The 23,085-nt window shown below is 42.6% G+C and overlaps 1 protein-coding gene across 5 annotated transcripts in view; it reads left to right on the forward strand.

Moving 5' to 3' along the window:
- LOC131055371 (methionine aminopeptidase 1D, chloroplastic/mitochondrial) overlaps positions 1 to 23,085 on the forward strand; it is a 195,909-nt gene that overhangs the window by 57,474 nt on the left and 115,350 nt on the right. For all 5 annotated transcript variants that reach the window (XR_009108338.2, XR_009108337.2, XM_057989822.2 and 2 more), the window contains exons 3-4: positions 6,370 to 6,409; positions 6,916 to 7,138. Coding sequence is in view for 3 of the 5 variants with exons in the window: in XM_057989822.2 (XP_057845805.1) it covers positions 6,370 to 6,409; positions 6,916 to 7,138 (263 nt within the window). In the remaining 2 variants the exon portion in view is untranslated. The remainder of the gene's footprint in view (positions 1 to 6,369; positions 6,410 to 6,915; positions 7,139 to 23,085) is intronic.

Consider the following 23,085-nt stretch of genomic DNA (forward strand, 5'->3'; position numbering starts at 1 on the left):
TATTAAAAATGGCTTTTAATTATCTTTGTTTTCACCAAGTCGGCCTAAGGTAATGCATGAGGAAAGTGTTTATAAAAGGTGGTGTTTATTTCATTTTTAAATCATTATTCAAGCATCCTCTTTCATATGCGATTTGGAGTATACAAAGGAAGTGCGAAATTATCATTCAAGAGGAGGAGCGAATTTCAAAGGGAAGGTGCAAGCATTATCAAAGGAGTTCGAGTTTCAAGTTAGGTGAACTTGCCAAGGACATTGAGGAACACATCAAAGATATCCCCAAGGGTGGCGAATGGACAAAGAGGACGTTCATTATCCTTCAAGATCACGTCGAAGCCATCAAATTTTAATTTTGCCTAGGCAAATTCCTTGTTTTGCATTTTAGAGTTAGGCTCTCAAGAGAGGTATGGCGATATGAATTTATTGTTTTGATTTTGAACGTTGATCGTCATAGCTTAAATTTTGAATTTTGAAATTTTGAATTTCAATAAGCTCAATCTTTTTAGGAAATGATTAATAAAGGACTTATCATTAAGTTTCCTAAAATTTGCTCTCTAATCTATGTTATATATTGCAAAATCATGTTGCTAATTTTGAAATGTTGTGTAGGCATCAAATGGAGATCTCATCAAGGAAAATCAAGTCGAATCAAGGACGATCTTTGCCGGGACGATCAAGCCAGGACAGGGGCGACCTCTTTCAATCCAGCGTTCCAAGGCGAGTTACATCATCATCCTGCACATCAAGGACAAAAGGAGTTAGGACAAGAGTTAATTAAAGATAGCCTCTCAACGACATCAAATTGAATATCTAGCAAGCTACAAGTGTCAGATGAGGTGGCATCCCAGTCATCACTCCTCCAGTCAGTGTGGTCCACCACAGCATGTCCAGATTCAATGTACCTAACTCATGGAAGGTGGCACAAACTCCGATGTACCTACCCCGGCTATCCATTGGTCGATTTTTCTAGAAGGGACATGTGTCCAAGCAATACAATTTTATCATTGGTCAAGCATTAAATGTTATGTAATGGTTGTAACAAACCCTAATTAGGGTTTTCATTGTAAAATCTTGGCCATTAATCTTGAATTGATCTAAGCCATCAAATTGTATTGTGGGCACTATATAAGCCCTGACATTTCATTTTGTAAAGGAGAGTTAGAGAGATAATATAGAAATAGTTGAAAGCAGTTAGTAGATAGAGAGTAGTTAGAAATTGATAGAATAGCAATTAGAGTAGAATAGGAGGACAAGGCAAGAAATTGTTGCCATTGATTGTAAACAAACTCCATTTTCATTGAAGTAATGGTGAAATATGTCATTTTCTTGCAATTTGCATGGTTTCTTGTTGAGTCTTCAATCTTAGATGGTAGATGATTAGATGAATGGAGGAAATGTGATTAATTGATGGTGGAATTCGTATATCCATACTACTAGCAGTTTGTTGATTGCAGACTCGCCTTGTGTAGTCAACTGGAATCGTTCAGCTTAAGCTCAATTTCAATTTGTCGCCTCTTCATTGATATGCATCAACTTGGATGGTATCTATGCCTGCGGTGATGATTTGAACATCATAAAGCTTCCCTTAGAAGATCGCACTAGCCTTGTGTAGATGTTCCATTGATGTCAAAACAAGACCTAGTTAGAGTTTCATCAAAAAAATCAATCATTGCTACTACATTCTTAGTATTAGGATTAGATCCTCTCTTCGCCCTTATCCTTTTTCCATTTTTTTAAAAATCTAAGTCAGTCAGAGCTTGTGTTCCAGCAAAGCAAATCGGAAGTTCAATGTAAGTCCCCTTGTGATTCCAGCAAATCACATCATACCACTGGAGCTTATCCACATGTAGAGACCCTACCAAAAGGAACCTTGAAGTCATCCTAACTGATCCTTCATGCGAATCTTCAGCAGTTAGAGACTTTATTCAAGAGAGGATAAGATGCCCTTAGGTATTTTATTCTGTGTATGATGGTGTACAAAATACACGTCAACACTACCCTCGACCAATTACATTTGGGTCACTTGTCCTTCTTGCTAAATATGAACCATCAATGAAAATAGAAGGTTGTTGCATTGTGAAGTGTGCCCTTCTAGAAGCTTCTGGATAAGTCAGGTTCATCGAACCTGGACATGCTGACTTGGAGCGATCTGATTGGTTGGAAAATGACGAGGCGCCACCTCAACGTGTTGGATGTCTTTCTTGAATTCTCCAATTTGTGTCAAGAAATCGTCTAAGTATGGAAATTTGATTCCTTCTTGTCGCCATTTGATTCTGCTTGAGAGCTTGTCTTTTTTAATTCCCTCAGGAGATGAAATTCTTCAAGAAGTTGGAAGTTTATCTAACTTTTCCATATTTTCACCAAGTCTGAGAACTTTTCTTTCTTGATGCCTTGAGATTCTTTCAAGTGCCTCGAATTTGGAGGAGAAATCCCCTCGTGAAGTTTTTCTCATACTTAGCCAAATTTTGGCCCTCTCTATACTCGGACGAACCTTGCTCGTGGTCCCGTCTTCAATTTTGAATTTGGCTTGAAACTCCATTTGTGTTTTCTGTGATGATCCTGCCTTCAGTTGCCAATTTCTGTTGCGTGGGAGGAGGGTAAAAGCTCTAGATAACCCCTTGCAAATATGAAAGGATGGGATCAAGTTGTTCAGGCATTAGCTGTGATCATGTCCTTCTTCTCGATACCCTAACATGCCTTCATCATGATTGAGGAAATTGGAATTTTCTTTGTGAAACATTTCCCATACTTAGCCAAATTTTGGCTATCTTCATGCCCGGATGAACCTTGCCTGTGAATTTGTCCTCAATCTTTCGTTTGGCTTGAAACTCCAACTGCGATCTCTATGATGATCCCGCTTCTATTTCCTCCTGCGACCTGTAAAACCAAAGGAAAATAAGTTAGAAATCTATCTTGGATTAAAGAAAATTGAGGCTGCGAATGGCTAAGTGTTTGGAAAATTTCACTTCATTTTCATACTTAGCCATAAAAATCGAATTTTCACCTTAAAACCCTCAGTCTTAAGGCTGGTTGTGGTCACCACCAAGTGTCAAAACTTTCAAAAAAATTTCATACTTAGCCAAAAAAATGATTTTCTTCCTTCAAAATTTTCGAAAAAAAATCATTTATTAAATTCTGGAAAATATTCAGAAAATTCACAATTTTAATTTCACCTCTGACTTGGATAGAAGTAAGGCTAGAATTTTCTCCAAAATATTGAGAAAATTCAGAAAAGTTTGGATGATTCTTCCTCATACTAGTTGTCTTTCTCCAGAAATCTGTAAACCTTTTGCCAAAAAATATTATCCAACTTCCAGCAATGTCTAGAATTTTCTCCAGATGATCTCCAAACTGACATACTTTACTAAGCTCTCCTTAGTAACTTTGAACTTCTTGGTGTAATAATGAAGTTGATAATGAAGCATTTGTAGACAAGGTTAAATCTTCAAGTAAAACCCCTAAAATCATCCAACTCATGTTTCCAATTTTAACTTCATTCTTTTGAAAAGTGTTTTCATGTTTTCAAATTTGAAGAAAATATCTTCCAAAAGTTTCCAATTTGGCTATAAGTTCGAAATATTTATTAATCTTCCAATATTCTCTTTTAAAAAAACTTTCCATTTTGGATTTAAGTTCGAAATCCTTATCAATCTTCCAATATTCTCCTTTTGAAAACTTTCTATTTTGGATTTATTTCGAGGATTTTTAATAATCCTTAGATATTTTCTTCATTTTGGATTTAATTTTGAAATCTCAGTGGATGTTGTGACATCACTGGCATCTTGTTGATTTTGTTTGACTTTTCAATGCGTAGGTGGACTTTTGAAATTTATCTCCATCTTCTCCAAGGTATGGCAGACTTTGGAGACCTTTCCTCATGGCTCTCTTCAAGGCAGAATTTTTGGCTAAGGCATGGGGCGGACTTTAGCCTTTGCTCCTACATGATGAAATTTTGGCTAAGGCATGGGGCGGACTTTGAAGGTCTCTCCTCATGGCTCTCCATCAAGGCGAAATTTTGGCTAAGGCATGGGGCGGACTTTGAAGGTCCCTCCTCATAGCTCTCTTTACCCTTGGCGGACTTTAAACTTGGCACCTCCTACCTTGCTCTCTTACTTTGGCGGACTTGGGAGAGGGCTCCTACATGACCTCCATCTTGGGCGGACTTTGGTGGCGGCTCCCATCTTGGGCGGACTTTGGTGGTCTCTCATCTTGGGCGGACTTTGGTGGTGTCCCCAACTTGGGCGGACTTCTGTCATCTCTCCCACCTTGGGTGGACTTTGGAGACACCTCCTCATGGCTTTCTAACCTATGGCGGAGTTTAGACTTGGCTTCTCATCACTTGGCATGCTTGGGTGGACTTTAGGCTACACCCTTATGCACCCTACACATACATGGCGGACTTTGGAGTGTTGGCCACCATGGCCTCTTCAACCTATGGCGGACTTTGGAGTTGCTCCATGCAAGGCGGACTTTAGGCAACACTCCCACCTTGAGCGGACTTTGGAGACACCTCCTAGGGCGGACTTTAGGCATCCCTCCTCTTGGGCGGACTTCAAGCATCTCTCCCATCTTGGCGGAGTTTTGGTCTACCTTCCAACATGGCGGACTTTTAGACATCTCCAACATGGGCGGACTTCTAGACCTTTACTCTTCAAGGCGGACTTTTGGAGGCTCTCAAGAGGGCAGACTATATATGAAATATAACATTTAACTTATACTTTAAGTTATATTTCATATATATTGTCAGGATGTTTGAGAGTGGTTTTAGGCCTCTAGGACTAATAATGCAAAATCTAGTTTTTGGAGGATTCTCCAATTTTCCAGACTCAGTCAAATTTTAGGATCGGGATGACATTCCAGACTTAGCCAAATTTCAGGACATTTGAGGATCAGGATGATTTTTCGAGCTGATTATCCTTTGAAGGTGCCATGACCCCCTAAAATATAGGAACTTAGCTTTTTGGGTCAAAACTTGAAAATTTTGGATCGCAGTCGAAGCAGGTTAGTGGTACAAGCGTAAACCCTAGGTTTGCATCCTGAAAAAGAAAAAAGCCTAAAATCTAGGGATTTAGCTTTTTAGGTCAAAACTTGGAATTTTCGAGTTCTGGTCAAAGCTGGTCAGTGGTACAAGTGTAAACCCTAGGTTTGCATCCCGAAAAAGCAAAAAGCCTAAAATCTAGGGATTTAGCTTTTTTAGGTCAAAACTTGGAATTTTCGAGTTCCGGTCGAAGCTGGTCAGTGGTACAAGTGTAAACCCTAGGTTTGCATCCCGAAAAAGCAAAAAGCAGACATCCCAAAAAAATAGGAAAAACTTTCTAAAAATAGCCATATCGGGGATCGCGCTGAAAATGCCAAAAACGAAACTTCCTTAAAAAATAGGAAAAAGCAAAAAAGCAAACTTTCTAAAAATAGAAAGTTGTCCAAATTCGTCCAAATCAATTGCGATCTTCGTCCTTTGGCCTCTCTAAGCACTCTGGTGGTGTTCACACTTCGGAATCACATAACTTGCAAAAACTAACTTTCAATCGTTAGGGCCTGAAATGCTCTGAATTGGACAAGGCTTGGTGAAACTGCAGAAAAAGGTCATAGGACACTAACAAAACCCTAGAAAGCAGGAAAAGAGAGGGTCCCCATTTGCAATGGGGCGATGTGTGAAAAAGGTCACAACAGTGTCTTTTCTGACAAGTATTATCTCTTTCTTGTGAGTTTCTCTGTGTCACTTCTAGAATAATCTTCAGACTGCCTTTGTTTAATCCTATGTATCTCAAGGTTTGATGATTTGATTTTAGGAACTATAGCATGTGATATGAATTCTTGATACAGCAAATGATCTGTGAGCAAATCAACATCACTTATTTTCAGATGCTTTTGTTTTGTGCATTTCTGATTTCGTGTTCAAAAAATACTCTCACCTTTCACAACTTAGAATGAGATGCATATGCTGCAGTCATGTCAGATTTGTTAAATGTTGTTGGGCAATACCTTTACTTGTTAAAAATTAATTTGTTCATTGTGCTAGTTTAGAATTCCTGCATTATTTAGTACTAAAATGTGCTCAAAGAAATACACAATGTGCCTGAGTATAATCAGAGTGATTATAAGATAATAATCACAAAGTGTTTCTCTTAGCCTTTGATATTGTTTTGATTCATTTGCTGAGTTGAACTAATTTGTTTTACCACTAGGCATGCTTTATAATAAAACTTTTTAAATTTGCATGTGAATGAAGGTCAAACCAATATCAATTGAGGTGCAAATTCAATTAAAACATGTTCATATTATGAGTGATAACATTATTTTTTTGGAAACACATGCTTAAATAAATGTAATTAGGTGATGCACTCTGACATGTATCGACAATTGTGCTTCCAGGGACAAGTTTGGGTGCTACTGTACACTATTTTACTACCAGGTATCATATTGTGCCTTGAATAACCTTACCTGATAAATCTTTATATACCCAATTATGTTTGTTGAGTTGGTGTAATTGTACATATTCGTGGGCATTATCCATGAAAAATTTCCATAGGTTTCAATTCCAATACTGATTTCCTTTTTCATCTCAGATTTAGAAGTAGAATGATTTTTCCTATTTGGGATAAAGAATCAAGACAGTACTGGGTCATTCTCATTGTTATTTAAGTGGAATTATAAATACGTTTTACATATTGTGCAGTTTAAAACTACTGTTCAAGTATGGATTTATTAAGCTTTTCTGTATAAAAAGAACATTTATATGCCCAGGTTATGTTTAGATGCATTTGGAGTAAATTTTGTGAGAGTTTTAGCTCTAGGAAATAAGGAACCTAGTTGGAACTTGTGACTCACTATCAACATTATTGAAAAAGGTTCTGATTGAATGTTGTTGCAACTTTTAGAGTGCTACCTAACATGTTATAATCTTATGGACAAGGACAGACTGCTGAATGGGATACAGAAACAGGAAAAAATAAAACCCTATAAAGTTTCGTCAATTCAAAGTGTGCCCAGCCATATTATTAGGCCTTCCTATGTGGGATCTATTTCAAATCCTGCTATTGTAAAAGATCCAGAAGTACACGATGATACTGGTATTCACCACATGAGAAATGCTGGAAGACTTGCTGCTTCAGCTCTAGAATATGCTCGATCACTTGTCAAGGTAAATGGTTTTTGTGTCATAGGACAATTTTCTTGTAGGTAAAGGGTAAAGATTAGATTCATTTATTTATTTAATCTTATATTTTATTTGGTATGGTATTTCATCTGTGAAAATATTGCTTCGTTTGTTGTATTGATGGATGTCTGGGTTTAAATACAATTAACTTAGATTTATTTTCTAGTTTCTCAAAAATGGGACTGCTTTTTACCAAAAGATCAGTTTGTCAATATAAGCCCTCTGAATCCTCAACATATTGCATCTCTGACTTTAAAGATGCTGTCCTATAAGCCATGAAGCATTGACTTGTAAGTTTTCCAATGGCTGATGTTGTGTTTCTTGGTATATTTCTCCCAAATGTCCAGGACACAACTTCCTTCATCCAATCTATTTTCAAAATGTCTTTCAATGTGTTGTTCAATGCATGAACACATGGGTCCAAAAGATGTACTTGTAAGCACCCTCCACCATCAAGGTAGCTAATATGTATACACAGGTCAAATCAGTCATTGCTTGTACAACATTACAGGGTCCAACCTCTTCTATGACATTCTTCAAAATCTGAAATTGGAAGTTTGTATCCTTCCTCTTCCCGAAACAATCAGTAGCTCTAAGAAAATAAGAGCTTGCTGAACACATGACAATAATATTTATGAGTTGCTGATGTATCATATTGGTCTACCCATCCATAATGATAGAGAAACCATCCTTTATCCAAACTTGTCTCAACGCCATCATTATACTCACCTTGGAGTGCTCATCAAAGAGGGAGGTGCATAGCTTATGATCCTCATGGGGAACTTATGGAGGACTTGTAGCTAGTGCATCTTTGAACATTTGTTTAAAACATGGAGAGTGTGCCATATGAAATGGTTAGCATAGAAAAAATTGGCAATAAAATTATCAGCAACATCTCCTAATTGCTTGTTAAACATGCTTGCAACACTAGTGGACCTTTTCTTTCCGCTTTGACTCTCAGGCTCAATTGTCTTAGTTTCAATAGCAATAGCAATAGCAATAGACAATGACCCACTAGGCTACAAAGACTCCATTAGCATTCCTTTTTTTGGCTTCACCCTCCATGTGCAACCTAGTCACCTTGTCCTTTTCAACAAATATGATAGTTTTGCATGCTTTTACCCCTTGAAGAGGTATGCTTAAAAATGGGAGTATACTCTTGTGTAGTTACCCCTATAGTCCTCCTTGGAAATATGACATAACCATACTCTACTTCTCCTTGAATTTTTTTCTTAGTGCCCCATTGTTAGGTTGTTACTTTGATCAGTATAGAGATCTCTCCCTATAAGAGAACAAAGTGAGTGAAGACGATAGCTAAGGGAAATTGCTGAAGGCTCAGAGAGTCCGAAAAAGCGAAGTATGAGTTGGAGTGTGAGTCGGAGCCGTAGTTGGGAGAGGCAGAAACTGTGTATGTGGAACCAGTTGGTAGAGGTTGCGAGGAACCTACCACTTCCATAGATAGTGGAGGAAGATCTCGCCGACTAGGCCACACACGCGACATTGAGTGAAGAGTCCGGAACCGAGTCTCAAAACAGCCCGTCCGAACACTCCAAATGTGATGAAGAGGTAGTATGGGACCTTGAGGGCGAGGTTGCTGAAATTTTTGAAACCAATTGGTATAGAATCGGGAATCTATCTCTGGCGGAGCAGTCAAAAATAGGAGGGTCTGAGCCGAAGACTCCAGGAAGGAGAGAATACAGAAACAAAGGTGACCAAGGCATGGAAGACACAGAAGGTGGAGGCATAAAGAGCTTGCACATGGTCGAGAGTGCAAGAGAGGCACCGAAACGCAAAGAGAAAAACGGTTCAATTTGATCAAACACATACAGTACCTTCCGGGTGGCACATAGTACCTTCTAGGCGGCACATAGTACCTTCCAAGCGGCACACGATACCTTCCAGGCAAGGACAATGTTGCAGAATAATCCGGAGAGGCAAAACCTCCCAGGATTTACAGATGTCGGGTCGGAGGACCCTGTGCGGTACTGTAAAACATGTATAACAATATGGGAGGCAAATGGCTAGGATGATCGGGACTACTTGCTAAAGGCATTTCCTGCTGCCCTTTGGGGGATTGCCATTGAATGGTACACAAATCTTGATGCCCAACACAAGACGAGATGGAGTATCTGAAAAAGGCGTTCCAGGACGAATTCAAACTCCTGAGGGATGACAACTAGATTGTGGCAAAAATATACAATACCAAGCAAGGCAAAAGAGAAAGTGTTTAGGCTTACATTCGTAGGCTGAAAGAATTATTGAACAAAATGGAACACCAGTCGGCCGATGGCTTGAAGAAAAGATGCTTCGTGGAAGGACTTGTTCTGTCCTTGAGAAGGAATTGAAAGTGATCCCTCCGCCATCATATGATGAAGCCTATAACTGAGTAATGGATATTGAAAGCAAAAGCAAAACATCCAAAAGGAAAAAAAGGGTGAGTGATGATGACGGTATGGATGGAAGTAGCAATGGAGAGTCAAAGACCGTACAAGCCCTACAAAAGTATATGCTTCGAATGATGAAGGAATTGACGTTAGGGAGGGAGAGTGGCAAGGAAAACAAAGAAGTGTGGTGTGCTGCAAAGTAGGTGGTCATACCAAGGGCACTTGCCCAAAAAAACTATTATGTGACATCTGTCAAGTACTGGGCCATTCCACCAAGGAATGACTGTACAACTTGAAAACAAGGAGCACACAAGTGCTCTATGCCCAAGGGGAATAGGCTACCTCGCCAACTACATCCCCCAAACCACCAAAAAACTCTGATGCCTCACCAGGCAGGTATCGTAACAACCGATGAGGGAACAATCGTTCTAACAACAAGCCGAGAAGCAAAAGTCAGTACGATGCCAAAGGGAGACCCATGATTCAATGCCAGAAGTGCAATGAGTGGGGTCATTTTGCCGGCGAATGTAAAAGTGGTAACAACAACGAGAGGTTGCTGTGTAAATGGTGTGGATTGGGAATCCATGAAGATATGGACTGCCCAAAGCAGAAGGTAGTAAGTATGTTGGATGTCAAGGAGCCAGTCGAGCAGGTACTGGCAATCACGAGGTTACAGAGCAAAAAGGTAGTGTACCCCAATCCCCGTACGGAGAAGGAAAGACTCCGAGAGGCAAAGGCGGATGTTGAACGGGCGATGGCGGAGGAGTGAAGGGTCTCACATGATGCTGCCAGTACTCCACTACAGTTGGAGTCTGAGAAAATTATAATAAAATAAATGTTGTAGGCTACCATACCAGTACGGGTATTTGACCTTTTGCAGACTATGCCACAATTGAAAATGGCCCTCACAAATGTAGTCAATGACAACATCATCAAGCAAGAATGCCGCGAGCCAACGACACAATCACCTGGCACGTCGGCCATGGATCCCATGCCACTCACCATGAGTATTGGGTAGAAGCCAGTCGTAGTAGAAATGGAGATTATGGGTGGAAGCTAACGAATACCATCGTTGACAGTGGCTCTAGAGTAAATGTGTTGCCGGAGGAGACATGGAGGGGTTTGGGAAAACCATCTCTCTGGCCACCGACTTTCTAGCTTGTAGGTGCCGACCAGCATGGTATCAAGCCCTTGGGAACACTTATGGCACAAAAAGTTGTTGTTGACACCCAACATTTCTTCCTCGACTTCATCGTCATTCCACTAGAGAAAAAAGCCTACGATGCTCTCCTCGGGAGAGGTTGGCTAATCATGGCAAAGGCAAATCATAACTAGAAGAAGAATACACTGTCCATTGAGAGTGAAGAGTGCAAATATTTGATTGACTTGAGAAACCAAGTAGTGAGAGAGTAATTGGCATCATCCGACTTAGACTCAGATGACTCATGATTATGAATGGGGTTTAGAGGATGGAAAGGGAAAGAGGGAACGCAACGATGAGTGGGTATTGGAGCTGGAAGGTTGCTCAGAGGATGAAAATAGTTCTCTCACTTGGCTTTTCCACTACTAGATGGAGGACTACGAGGTCTTTCATTCGGAGTGCCATATGTTGCAAATCTGTGAGATTGAGGAGCTAGGTGAAGGTATGGAGAATGTAGCCTTCCCTCTAGAGTAAGGAAAGTACCAAGAAGGCGTGGCATGTGTTGTCGGGTAATTAAGCAATAAGACATTTAATGTAATTAGAGTTAATGACGGCAGTTAACCTATCGGTTGTCGACAGTTGACACCGGGTAACTGACTGGTCACCTTTATATATTAGCGAGTCCTTGGTCATGGGGACAGAGTTAGTATGGTCATTGTCATTGTACTGACATTATTATGAATCAATGAAGATCTGAGTTTCTTTATATTCTGTCATGATGTATTCTATCATGTCTATTATTTCTGCAATGCATTGAATTACACTTTATTGGCAAAACATTTGGCACTGTTGCCTAGACAGACTCGGGAAAAGGAGCGGATGGCGTACGGACACGATGGGCCTACCCGTGAGCGAGATTAACCTTGAGGCGGACGACGCACGAACAAAGCTCTACGACGGAGAAGATACTACAACGAGGGAATTTTCAATCCTGCTTCAGGTGGCCATCGAAACCTACGTCCGAAGAGAGGCCACGGAGGCAGAAGTTCCAACAAGTGCCGTGTGGACCGCACTGGAAGTTAGCCCTGCGGTGAATTAGTTGATGAACCACGTCCCCCGATTGCTCGCACAGGCTTCACTCGCACAGCGGGCTCGCCTGGAGGAAATTGCTTGCAAAGAACGACGTCAACAGATCCTCCTATAGTATGAAGAAAACAACCGTCGTTGGGAAGCGCAACAGAATGGCATGCGACGGGACACTTGAACCTTGAGCCGTACGGGGCGGAATAAAGAACACTCATTGTAATAATTATGTCATATTGTTGACATAGACTTGCATCCCACAGGATGAATGAATAAAAGTGTTCTACTTTTTATATGTCGTTATATATAAAGCCGTACGGGAATTAATGCCCAATACATTGAATAAAGACAAAAATAAGCAAGAGCATATAGATGAATGTGCAGTAGCCCAACGTGCCTTGATCCTTGAATAGCAAGTGGAAAGGCGACGGAGGTATAAGCCAAGGGAGGAGGAACGCTCTGAAGGGGACGGTGAGGCCGATGGCCACCCACGGAGTCAGGAGGAGTTACTTGCGGAAACCTGCCGCAGGATAGAGTGTACTAAAACTCTGTTGAGGGACTTGAGGGACTTGTCACGCACAGCAGAGGCTAGGAAAACTCCACGGAGTGGGGAGGAGGCAAGGGAGGGAGAAGACACCGGGGCTGCTAGGAGTGTCGGAGGGACACCGGGGCACGGCAGTCAAGCACCTCTTACAGGATCTAACCCATCCGGAGTAGGACAGCAGCCACCAGTAGTAAAAAGACAAGGCATGGCGCAAAAACAAAAACTTCCAAAGTTCCATGGGGACGGGAAAGAAGACCCTGTCCGCCATTGTCGCACTTGTGAAACAATTTGGGGAGCGAATGGTGTTACCGATCAGGACGAGTGGGTAACACAGTTTCCCGCAACCCTAAGGGGCATGGCCATCGACTGGTTCTCCGATACGGAGAAGGCTAAAATTAGCACATGGCCTGACTTGAAGAAGGAATTTCATGTGGACTTTTGTCTCCTAAGAGACGATAATGAGATCGTAGCCGAAATTTACGACACGAAACAGAGGAAGAACGAGACGGTTCGAACCTACAGCCGGCAGCTCAAAGAGCTGCTAGGAAAAATGGAGAACCAGCCCGTAGACGGACTGAAAAAACGGTGGTTCGTGGAAGGTCTAAAGACGTCTCTTAGACGGAAAATGAAGATTGTACCTCCCTCTTCATATATCGACGCCTATAATAGGGCAATGGATTTAGAAAGCGAGTAGAAGACGTCCAAGAAAAAGAAAAAGAAATCCTCGTCAGATGACGATTCCTCTTCTGAGAAAAGCAGTAGCAGTGATGATGAGTCTAATCGGAAGGTACGGGCTCTCCAGAAAGATATGGAGCGAATGATGAATGAGATGAAGGCGACCAAAGGAAGCACAAGCAGAGCCGACGAAGGGGATTTATGGTGCATGGACTGTCGTAGTGACGGACACACCAAGGGGTCTTGTCCGAAGAAAGCATTTTGTGATATTTGTCAGATTGCCGGACACCTTACCAAGGAGTGTCCGTACAATATGAGGACCCGTAACCAACAGGTTCTCTTTATGGAACCGTTTGCGCCAGCCGGCACGTCCCAGCTTGCGATCAACAACGTGTCGTCTGGTGGCTATCGAAACAACAGGCGAGGAGGAAGAGGCAATAATAATAATAATACTAATAATAGAAGCCGAATCCAATATGACGCTAAAGGGTGGCCGATGATACAATGTCGGGCTTGCAACCAATGGGGGCATTTTGCCAGGGACTGTACGGCGGAGGAAGTGCCACAAAAACTTTGCAAGTGGTGCGGTCCGAGGGACCATGACGATGGCAACTGTCCGAAATTTGGAGTGAATTTGTTGAATGTAGAAACGGAGGATGTGCTTGCCATAACAAGATCCAAGACGAAAGTGGCCACTTACCCAGATCCTCGTACGGAAAAACGAAAGGCACTGGAGGCACGAGTGGAACTGGAGAAGGAGATGTCGACGAACAAGGACGCACACGGGCTTGCAGTTACTTCTTGCTTTGAAGCAAAAACAAATATTATAAACCAATTGCTATAGGTCGAGATACCCGTCAAAATGAAGGATCTCCTGGAAAGTATGCCACACTTGCGGACGACACTTCTGTAATCTGTACTGATAACCCCAGTCGGCCGACCAACACATGGAAGGGACAACCTTGGCGAGACAGTGGCAGACCCATTAGCCCTGAGGATCAACAATGGTAGACACCCAGGAGTGGTGGAAATGGGTATACTGGGCACCATCTTGACTGACACCATTGTTGACAGCGGGTCGGGAGTAAATGTGTAATGTCCCCTTCTCATTGATGCTCTTTCAGTGGTCCATTAGCCTATTCCTGAGACCCGTAGGCTAGGTGGAATGAGGAATCAGGGTCTAGCATCGATGAAACGAGGACTTACTATTTTTAGTAAGTCAGGGAATGACCATTCTGGTGCCACTGTCCTACTGAGCCCTCCTTGCTTTGCCTCTGGACGCGATGATCATACTTTTCTGAGCATTAATTCTTGACTTACTATTTTTAGTAAGTGGCTGTGTGGCACAATTCTATTTTTGGTAGTGGACAGGGTTCTTATTCTGCAGCAGTTTTGAGGTCGTCCTGACTCAGTTTCATCCTAGCAGTGTTGATAATCAGTACGGGAGTCATATGCGAAATAATTGAATATTAATTCCTTATCCTAAGGTTTAATATTTAATTAATCTGATTATTGACGACTGATTTATTATAACTGGGATTAATACCTATTTTATCCTAATTGTTTGGCGAAACTCATGTGTAATATGGAATGGCGAAATATTTTACAAGAATATTATGTTTTAGTGCATCTCCATTACTCGCCAAGTAATTAACGTGGGTCCCTTCCCTTTTTGGCGTGGGGTTTGACTTGGGAAAAGTGGCGCTACACTTGGGTGAAATGAAATTCAAATGCAAGGCGTGGAATTTGGAGGAATGGCATTTGAATTTGATGAGTGAAGTTATAAATAAGAGGCTTGGGCTCCCATTTGCCGGTTTGGCTACTGAAAATCTGAGCTTCGAAGTTGGCTTCCTAGCTGAGTCTCAGTTTCATACTTGCAATATAGTACCTAGCTGTGCCCTTGTGTTCCCATTGCAGATTGGTTAATGAGTTGCAGAATTATGGAGTGATTGATGATGGATTTGACTGTTTTTGGTTGCTGGTTGCGGGACTGCTGAAAGTGAAATTTGCTTATACCTCTCAACCAGACGACTCCATCCATTTGGGTACTGGCTCATTCTTCCTTCTATGCCATGGCAATACATTGTGTGAGTTTCTAGCTATTTTGTTTGAGCATTGATTTTATTAGACAAAATCGAAATTCCTAGTCTAGGCGTGGGTTTTCTGTGTTGCATTGGGATGCGTGCAAAAATAAAAATGGGCTTGTTTGGGTTGTGGCTTTGATTAGTTGTCATTGCATTGGATGTACGGTGGGATTGGGATTGGTTTGAATCAATTCGGGTAAAAATTGAGTGAGTTATGAGTGTTTTGATATTTCCATGGGCTGTTGAAACTGTACTTTCAGCCTGTAGATCAGTGTAACAAAAAATTACAGTATTGTTGTTGAAATCTACATTTTATCTTCTCATCTCATCTCTATATTGTAAGGTTGTTTCAGTAGTACTGATCATCCCATTCTATTTGCTTTCATTTGTAATCCCCACTGCATAAGTGGAAGAGGCTAGCTTGCCGCCTTCTAAGTTTTGTAATTCAGTTTTTGTAATCAGTCCTCCTGCTGAATAGGTGGTCGAGTGATAAGTTCAATACTATGGTCCTCCCACTGAAATATGTGGTAGAGTGATTGTTTAATGTAATGTCCTCCCGCTGTGTAATGTCCCCACTTTAGCAGTTGACCAAGTGTATGTGCGTTAGCCTATCTCTACATGGTCCCGAGGGCTAACAAAGGGTTTAAGGGGATCCTGGAGTGTTTTGGCCTAGTCATTTCCAGTTTGGGCCAAAACGGAGTTGATTTACTTAGTTTCAGGCATACTTACTATTTTTAGTAAGTCAGCAAGACACAACGGAGGCTAGTTTTGGTGATTGGATTTGATACTCCTCGGCAAGAGCTTTTTGACGAGCTACCACTCGCACTATTCGGAGTCCGATTGCTAATATATTTTAATGCCTGAAGTGTTATTAAAGTAACATTTAATTTAATTGTAAAATATTAAAGTGTTACTTTAATTTTTATTTTATGGGGATTTGTGCAAATCAAAGGGGCACCCAAGGGAGACATAAGTGAATATTTTAATATGTTTTATATTGCACATCTTTTATCCCACATTGCTCAAGTGAGTTGGGTCGTCCCTTGGAGAAAGAATAAAAGGAAGCTTTTGTGGCTTCATTCAGCATGTTGAATATGAGAAGAATTGGTATGTGTGAGTTGCAGATCCGTTCTTGGCATTAGAGGATGTCTATCCTCTCTTGTGACATTCTAGATGTCATTCCCTTGGGGTTTGGCCTTTGGAATCCATTGCTATCAGCTCCATTATCAGGCAGATTGGGTGCATTTCCAGCTACAGGCAGATTTAATGTTTGTTCATATCTTCTTCCCTACTTGTCCGATGCTTATGCCATTTCGAGGAGATGATTTTATGAAGATATTGGACCTATTGAATACAAATTAATATTGCTGCAATACTATTCATGCGGGTACTATTCACACAGGTACTATTCACACGGTTACTATTCACGTGGTTACTATTCACGTGGGTACTATTCATGTCACTGTAGCAGCAAGATTGAAAATGATCGCTGGAGTATTATGTCAATAATGCTGGAATAATTAGTGAGTTGATAATCTGCCATGTATTTGATTTTATTGATTCTGAAAATAACATCTTATCAGCAGTAGTTCAATCTTTAGTTTGCATATTATTGTAGTTTCCTTCTTGTTCATGTTATGCGATTTCAAATCTATGCAAAGACATAAAAACAAACAAGCATTTCATTTCCGAAGCCATAAGGGGTTTAAACATTAAACGGTGAAATAAGGAGTTGGCTGCAAACTATTTGACCAAATTCCTATTAGTGGCTGGTTTAGTTTTTGGGCATTCTAGGGTGTCCATTACACGCTGAAATACGCGGTAGAGTGATTGAACTTTAATTTCTTGTAATTTTCCTTGGTCGATTCACCACCAAGAGTTTAGTTTCTATCTTGCTGGATAAGCCGAAGGGGCTGGCTTGTCACCCATGCATTGTAATTTTCAGTTTGATTATTGACGCTGACGATCCCCGGAACATCATATGCTCTCACCCTCCCAGTCTGGGCTCTTGGTGAACAAAAGGTGGAAGGGTTCCCTTTCAGTTGTTTTGTTTATTCCTCTAACCTTAACGGGTTATTTGTTGTGGATGAATTGTTATTGGCCTAAAAAAATAAAAAAAAATTAGTGGGATATTACAAAATGTCTTGCCAGAGGAAACATGGAAAAAATTGGGCAAACCTACTCTCTGGCTGTCCACCTTTAATTTATTGGGAGCAGACCAACACGGCATCAAACCGCTTGGCACACTCATGGCGCAGCCAGTAATGATCGGAACACAACTGTTCGTCTTGAACTTTGTGGTCATCCCATTGAAGAAGGGATATGATGCCATCCTTGGCAGAGGCTGGCTGGTGGCGGCAAAAGCAAACCACAATTGGAAAAAGAACACCTTGTCCATGGAAAAGGCCGGCAGAAGATATATCATTGACCTCAAAACCCAACTGGTCAGTGAAGAGTTGGCATCAGAGTCAGAGTCCGACAGGGATGACGGTACGAACGAAGGGAAGGATGGCAAGGAACCAGATGACGAAGGCATCTTAGGAATTCAAGCCTGTTCTGAGGACGAGACGGATTCTTTGAGAGGGCTCTTCCATTGGCAAATGGAAGACTATGAATTATTGTATGGGTGCAATATGCTGGAGATCAAAGAAGAACCTGACGAGAACGAGTTCCCGCCAGGGTACGGACAATACAAGGAAGGGGATGGCCCTGTGGATGATGCACCAGTTCGACAAGAGTAAGCCCATAAGGTACGAGGAATCTGCACTTAAAATTACAAATCTTGGAGAAACTTTAGAACAGAAAAATATTCTGGTCGGTGACGACTGGAATCCAGTCTTGAAGACGGCGGCATTCAAAATTTTCACAGAGTACAAGGATGTGTTTGCCTGGACGTATAAAGACCTCAAAGGGGTACCACAAGAACTTTGTGTACATTGGATCCCTCTCCCGAAGCCGTGCCTGTACGGAAGTGGCCATACAGGATGAACAAAAATTATGCCGCTAGGGTAAATGACGAAATTGACCGCATGCTCGAAGCAGTAATCATCTTCAAGGTCCAGACCAGCGAATGGGTATCACCCATTGTGATATCCTTGAAAAAGGAGGCGGATCAGATAAGAATCTATGTAGACTTCAGGTGTTTGAATGTTGTCACAATTAAAGATCCATTTCCCATACCATTCACAGACACCATCTTCGAGGAAGTAGCGGGCCATGAAATTTATTCATTTATGGATGGATTCTCGGGATATAATCAAATTTCCATTGCAGAGGACAAATTGAAGACCACCTTTGTCATAGAAGATGACGTCTATGCATACAACCGGATGCCATTCGGGTTGTGCAACGCGCCAGCTACCTTCCAACGGATAATCCTCCATATTTTCGACAAAATGTCTGTAGGAAACTTCAAAGCATTCTTGGACAACTGGTCCATTTACAACATGGAAGAGGCACATCTTGCCGCACTTGGCGAATGCATGGAAAGATGTCGACGAGCCCGCCTCGCCCCTAAATCCCAAGAAATGCAGATTTATGGTGCCTCAAGGCAAGTTACTAGGGCACATCGTCTGCAAGGCCGGACTGAAGACTGACCCTGACAAGGTACGGGTCATTGTGGAGATGGAGGCGCCCGATGATGTCACTGGCGTCAAGTCATTTCTTGGACACATTGGGTATTATAGGCGGTTAATTAAGAACTTTGCCCAAGTATCATACCCACTTGATATGTTGACACGAAGGGGGGAGCCGTACATATGGGGGACGGCCCAAGAAGAGGCTTTCTAGGAGTTAAAGTCACGGTTGGTAGGTGCGCCAATCCTAACATATCCAGACTGGGACAAAGAGTTCCATGTACATGTCGACGCATCCAACTTTGCCATAGGGGCCACATTGGCGTAGGTTGGCAGCCACGGGCTGGACCACCCAGTGTATTTTGCAAGCCGATTCTTGTCAAAAGCAGAGAAGAATTACAGCACGACGGAGAGAGAAGCCCTCGGGATGGTATACTCCGTCCAGAAATTCTGACATTACCTATTGGCGACACCATTCACATTTTATGTGGATCACCAGGCGTTGATATACCTGGTGAACAAGCCAATCATCTAGGGGTGGATTAGCCGATGGTTGTTGCTGTTACAAGAATTTACATTCAACATCATTGTTAGACTTGGCAAGAGCCATGTCATCGCCGACCAGCTATCACGGATCAAGTCTGGAGAGCCGGCCGAAGGTGTTAACGAGGATTTTCCGGACGCCCATCTCTTCCGCATTGCCGTCCTTCCTGCCTGGTACTCGAGTGTGGGCGAATACCTATCAACTTCAAAATTTCCTAAGGAAATGTCGTCAGGCGAAAGATGAAAACTTGTACTAAGAAGCAGAACGTTCCAACTTATAAATGGCCTTCTCTACAAGATGGGACTTGACCAGATCCTGCGACGATGCGTCTTGGAAGAGGAAATCCCAGGAGTCCTGAGAGAAGCACATGAAGGGGTCGCAGGAGGACACATGGGACCAGACACGACGGCAAGAAAAGTCTTACTAGCAGGCTTATGGTGGCCGACAATGCATAATGACCCCAGAGAATGGGTGACAAGTTGTGATACATGTCAACGCGCTGGACGACCGTTAAAGAGGGATTTTATGCCACTCAACCCGTCGAATGCTCAAGAGTTGTTCGAAAGATGGGGGTTAGACTTCATTGGTTTGTTGAAACCAAGCCGAGCCCGACGATGTAGATACATTGTCGTGGCGACCGAATACTTGACCAAATGGGTCGAAGAGAGGGCCTTAGCAGACAACTCCGTCGTTAGTACGGCGAGATTCATTTATGAACAGATTATCACCCGGTACGGAATACCTATATAGTTGACAAGTGATAGAGGAGGGCACTTTGTAAACCGCATTATCCGGTTGTTGACAACCGAATTCAAAATTTTCCATTCTCTATCAAGTCCGTACTATCCTCGGGCAAATGGCCAGGCTAAGGCGACCAACAAAATCATGGTGTCAGTAATTTATAAGTCCTACGGGGTTGAGAAGGTAGACTGGGAGGAGCGTCTACTGTCGGTACTTTGGGCGTACCGAACAACTTACAAGGTAACCATTGGGTAGACACCATTCCAATTAATGTACGGCCAAGAGGCTGTGGTGCCAGTGGAATTCATGGTGCCAAGTCTCAGAATTGCCATTGACAACAAGTTAGGCGACATGGAAAGCCTCCGGGAGAGACTATACGCCCTGAATAAGTTGGATGAAAGACGGATGATGGCACAGTGGGCGACGGAGACAGCTCAGCAACGATGGAAAGCCTGGCACGACAAACATTTAAGAAGGATGCAGTTCACCCCGGGGCAATTGGTATTGAAGTTTAATGGTCGAAATGAAATTAAGCCAGACAAGTTCAGGGTAAAATGGCTAGGTCCCTTTAAGATTCGCGAAGTTGGCGCGAACAGAGCCATCAAGCTCTGGACGATGGACGGGATGGAGGTGCCTGATGCTGTAAATGGCTCCAAGTTGAAAATCTATCACCAACGGAGGCAAGAGACGAGGTCTGCCCAGGTGGACAGGTAAGTGCGGTCGTATGAAAATGACCGTACGGTAGGTCCGTATGACCCCGTATGGTGCCGTAGGAACCAAAAAAAAAACAAAAAAAACCTTAAGGTCGTATGGAATTGAGAATTTAAAAAAAAAACAAAACAAAACAAAACCGTATGGTCGTACATAAAAGGCCGTACGGAATTGAGTTAAAAAAAGAAGAAAAAAGGGACATACAAAAAAAAGTTAAAGTTATTTTTTTTTTTTTTCATTAAGTGTTTTATATGGCATGAATACTTAGGAAATTGCCAAGTTAGAAAATTGTCAGGTTATAAAGACGTCCATACGGACAAATCAGCTACTTGCCAGTTAGAAAATTGTCGGGTGATAGCCGTACAATCAAATTAGCCGTACCACATTAGCAAGGCAAATCCGTACAAAATGAAAGTTAAGACTTGAAACAGTTACAAATCGAACCCCAGACAAGGAATTTTTATTTTATTTTGATTAATGGCGACTGAACCTAGGGGATTGAAAAAGCTAGACTGGAGGAAGAAATTGTAGGAAAGAGAAGAGCAAACCAAGAAGGAAGCCAGAAAGAAACCTGCTGTAGCAATGGGCGACGAAGACAAGGGCAAAGCAATTGCACAGGATGTAGGAAAGGGAAGAGTTACGCAGGTCACCGTAGATACAATTCTATTCGAGGGTTTGGCTGGAACGGTGTGTAGGCAATGGTGGGAAAATGCCATGAGCCCGTCAGATATTGAGGTAAAAATTGAATTAACAAAAGCTAAGGTCCATGATGCTATTTAGATGCCCATTTTTAATATTAAGGAATTCGAACCCTGCTTACGACAAATGATTAAAACATATGATCTTGAACTTCGCACATCGTCATTCAATTTCCAGCACACTGACATCATTGTTTCATTTAACTCTGGTGATTTTGAGAGAGTATTTGGCATTCTTGACAAGGGTAAAAAGATTGACAAAAAGGTAACAAAGTTGTCCGAGGAAAGAAGAACCCAGCTATTAAAAGAAATGTGTAGGGACAACTTGACTACAGAAGAATGGAGTCGCATCCTGGATCCGAAGGGAAGAGGTTTGAAGAAGACATTTTTAAAATCTGGCATCTAGCAATGTTTACTTGACGTAGTACAGAGCAGGCTGACTGGCACCAACAGAGCGTCGGACACGGCAGTACCTATGATCGCATTGATGGCAGGACTCAGAAAGGGCACGGTGTATGATTGGGCCAGTCTACTGTCAGACAGAGCCCACGACTGTATGATGCTGAAACATAAAGTATTTTATATGTCACATCACGCTATCGGATTATTTTTAGATTCTGTGTGGGTACAGATGCCACCACATTGTAGAGGATGGCAGCCGCGGGATAGCATCGACTCCCTTAAGCCAGCTATATTTTATTGGTCAAAGCTGGATATTTTGACTACCGCCGAGGGACAGACTAGCAGGAAGAGGAGGAGACAGGTCCACGTAGTGGTGTCGGCCAGTGACACGGATTCAGGACGACATGGCACTAGTGAGGAGGAAAGTGAGGGGTCGGATGATTCAGAGGAAGATAGCACCTTCAGGCTTTCACAGACCGAGCAGCTAGTACCGCCGCAGGAGACCCCCACCACTCAGACAGTATCGTTGGCAAGTGTACCGAGGGGGCATCGTGGAATGCCTGGAGGGGGAGCTGGCAGGACCAGCCAGGTGGTATTTACTCTAGCATTCTTGACCGTCGGAGGAGAGGGAGGACCATTGGCATCATCTAGAGTCATAGTGGGTACCATCTCTACCATCCCCATACCTGGGTTTGGTCAGATGCATCCTTGGCCTCCACCAGTCCAGCCATCGCCAGTCACAGCCAAGATGACGACACCAGCGAGTGCACCAGTACGCATGCCTATCATCCTGACGGAACCTAGGACAGAGGAGGCCCAGAGGACGGTCGAGGAGAGGTCGGCGGGGGACGATGTCGATTCATGGCTAGACAGATATGCAGCTCTACCTTCATCCCCACGCAGGCAGGCACCACCCACACCTTCATACCCTTGTATTCCTTCACCTCCAGGGGTTATCGACTTGGATAGTGGCACTAGAAAGCAGGGTGATAGAAAGACACCGTTGGTGGAGGAGGGGGCGGTATCACCGCAACAGCAGCATCAGGTTGGACGGATTGGAGAGGGGAGACCTACTGCCATGGTGCAGTTCTTAACCAGGATGGAGAAGGAGGTTTAGTTACTGGTTGCCTCGACAGTAGAGGAGTCTGTCGGACAGCTCACTTTGCGGAGACTCCTTGCGTTTGCTACATCTGAAGTAGTAGTGGCATTTCAGTAGTGTTTTGAGCAGCATGGATGGCCGACGCTTGATCTTCCAGAGATGCGAGCAGAGTGGCAGAGCCAGGAGGTGGCCGGAGGGAGTTAGACACAGTCTGTGGTCAGACGGATTGAGCAGGCTGTACGAGATAGGTA

This window comes from Cryptomeria japonica, chromosome 1 (assembly GCF_030272615.1).
Source record: "Cryptomeria japonica chromosome 1, Sugi_1.0, whole genome shotgun sequence".
Taxonomy (NCBI): Eukaryota; Viridiplantae; Streptophyta; class Pinopsida; order Cupressales; family Cupressaceae; genus Cryptomeria; species Cryptomeria japonica.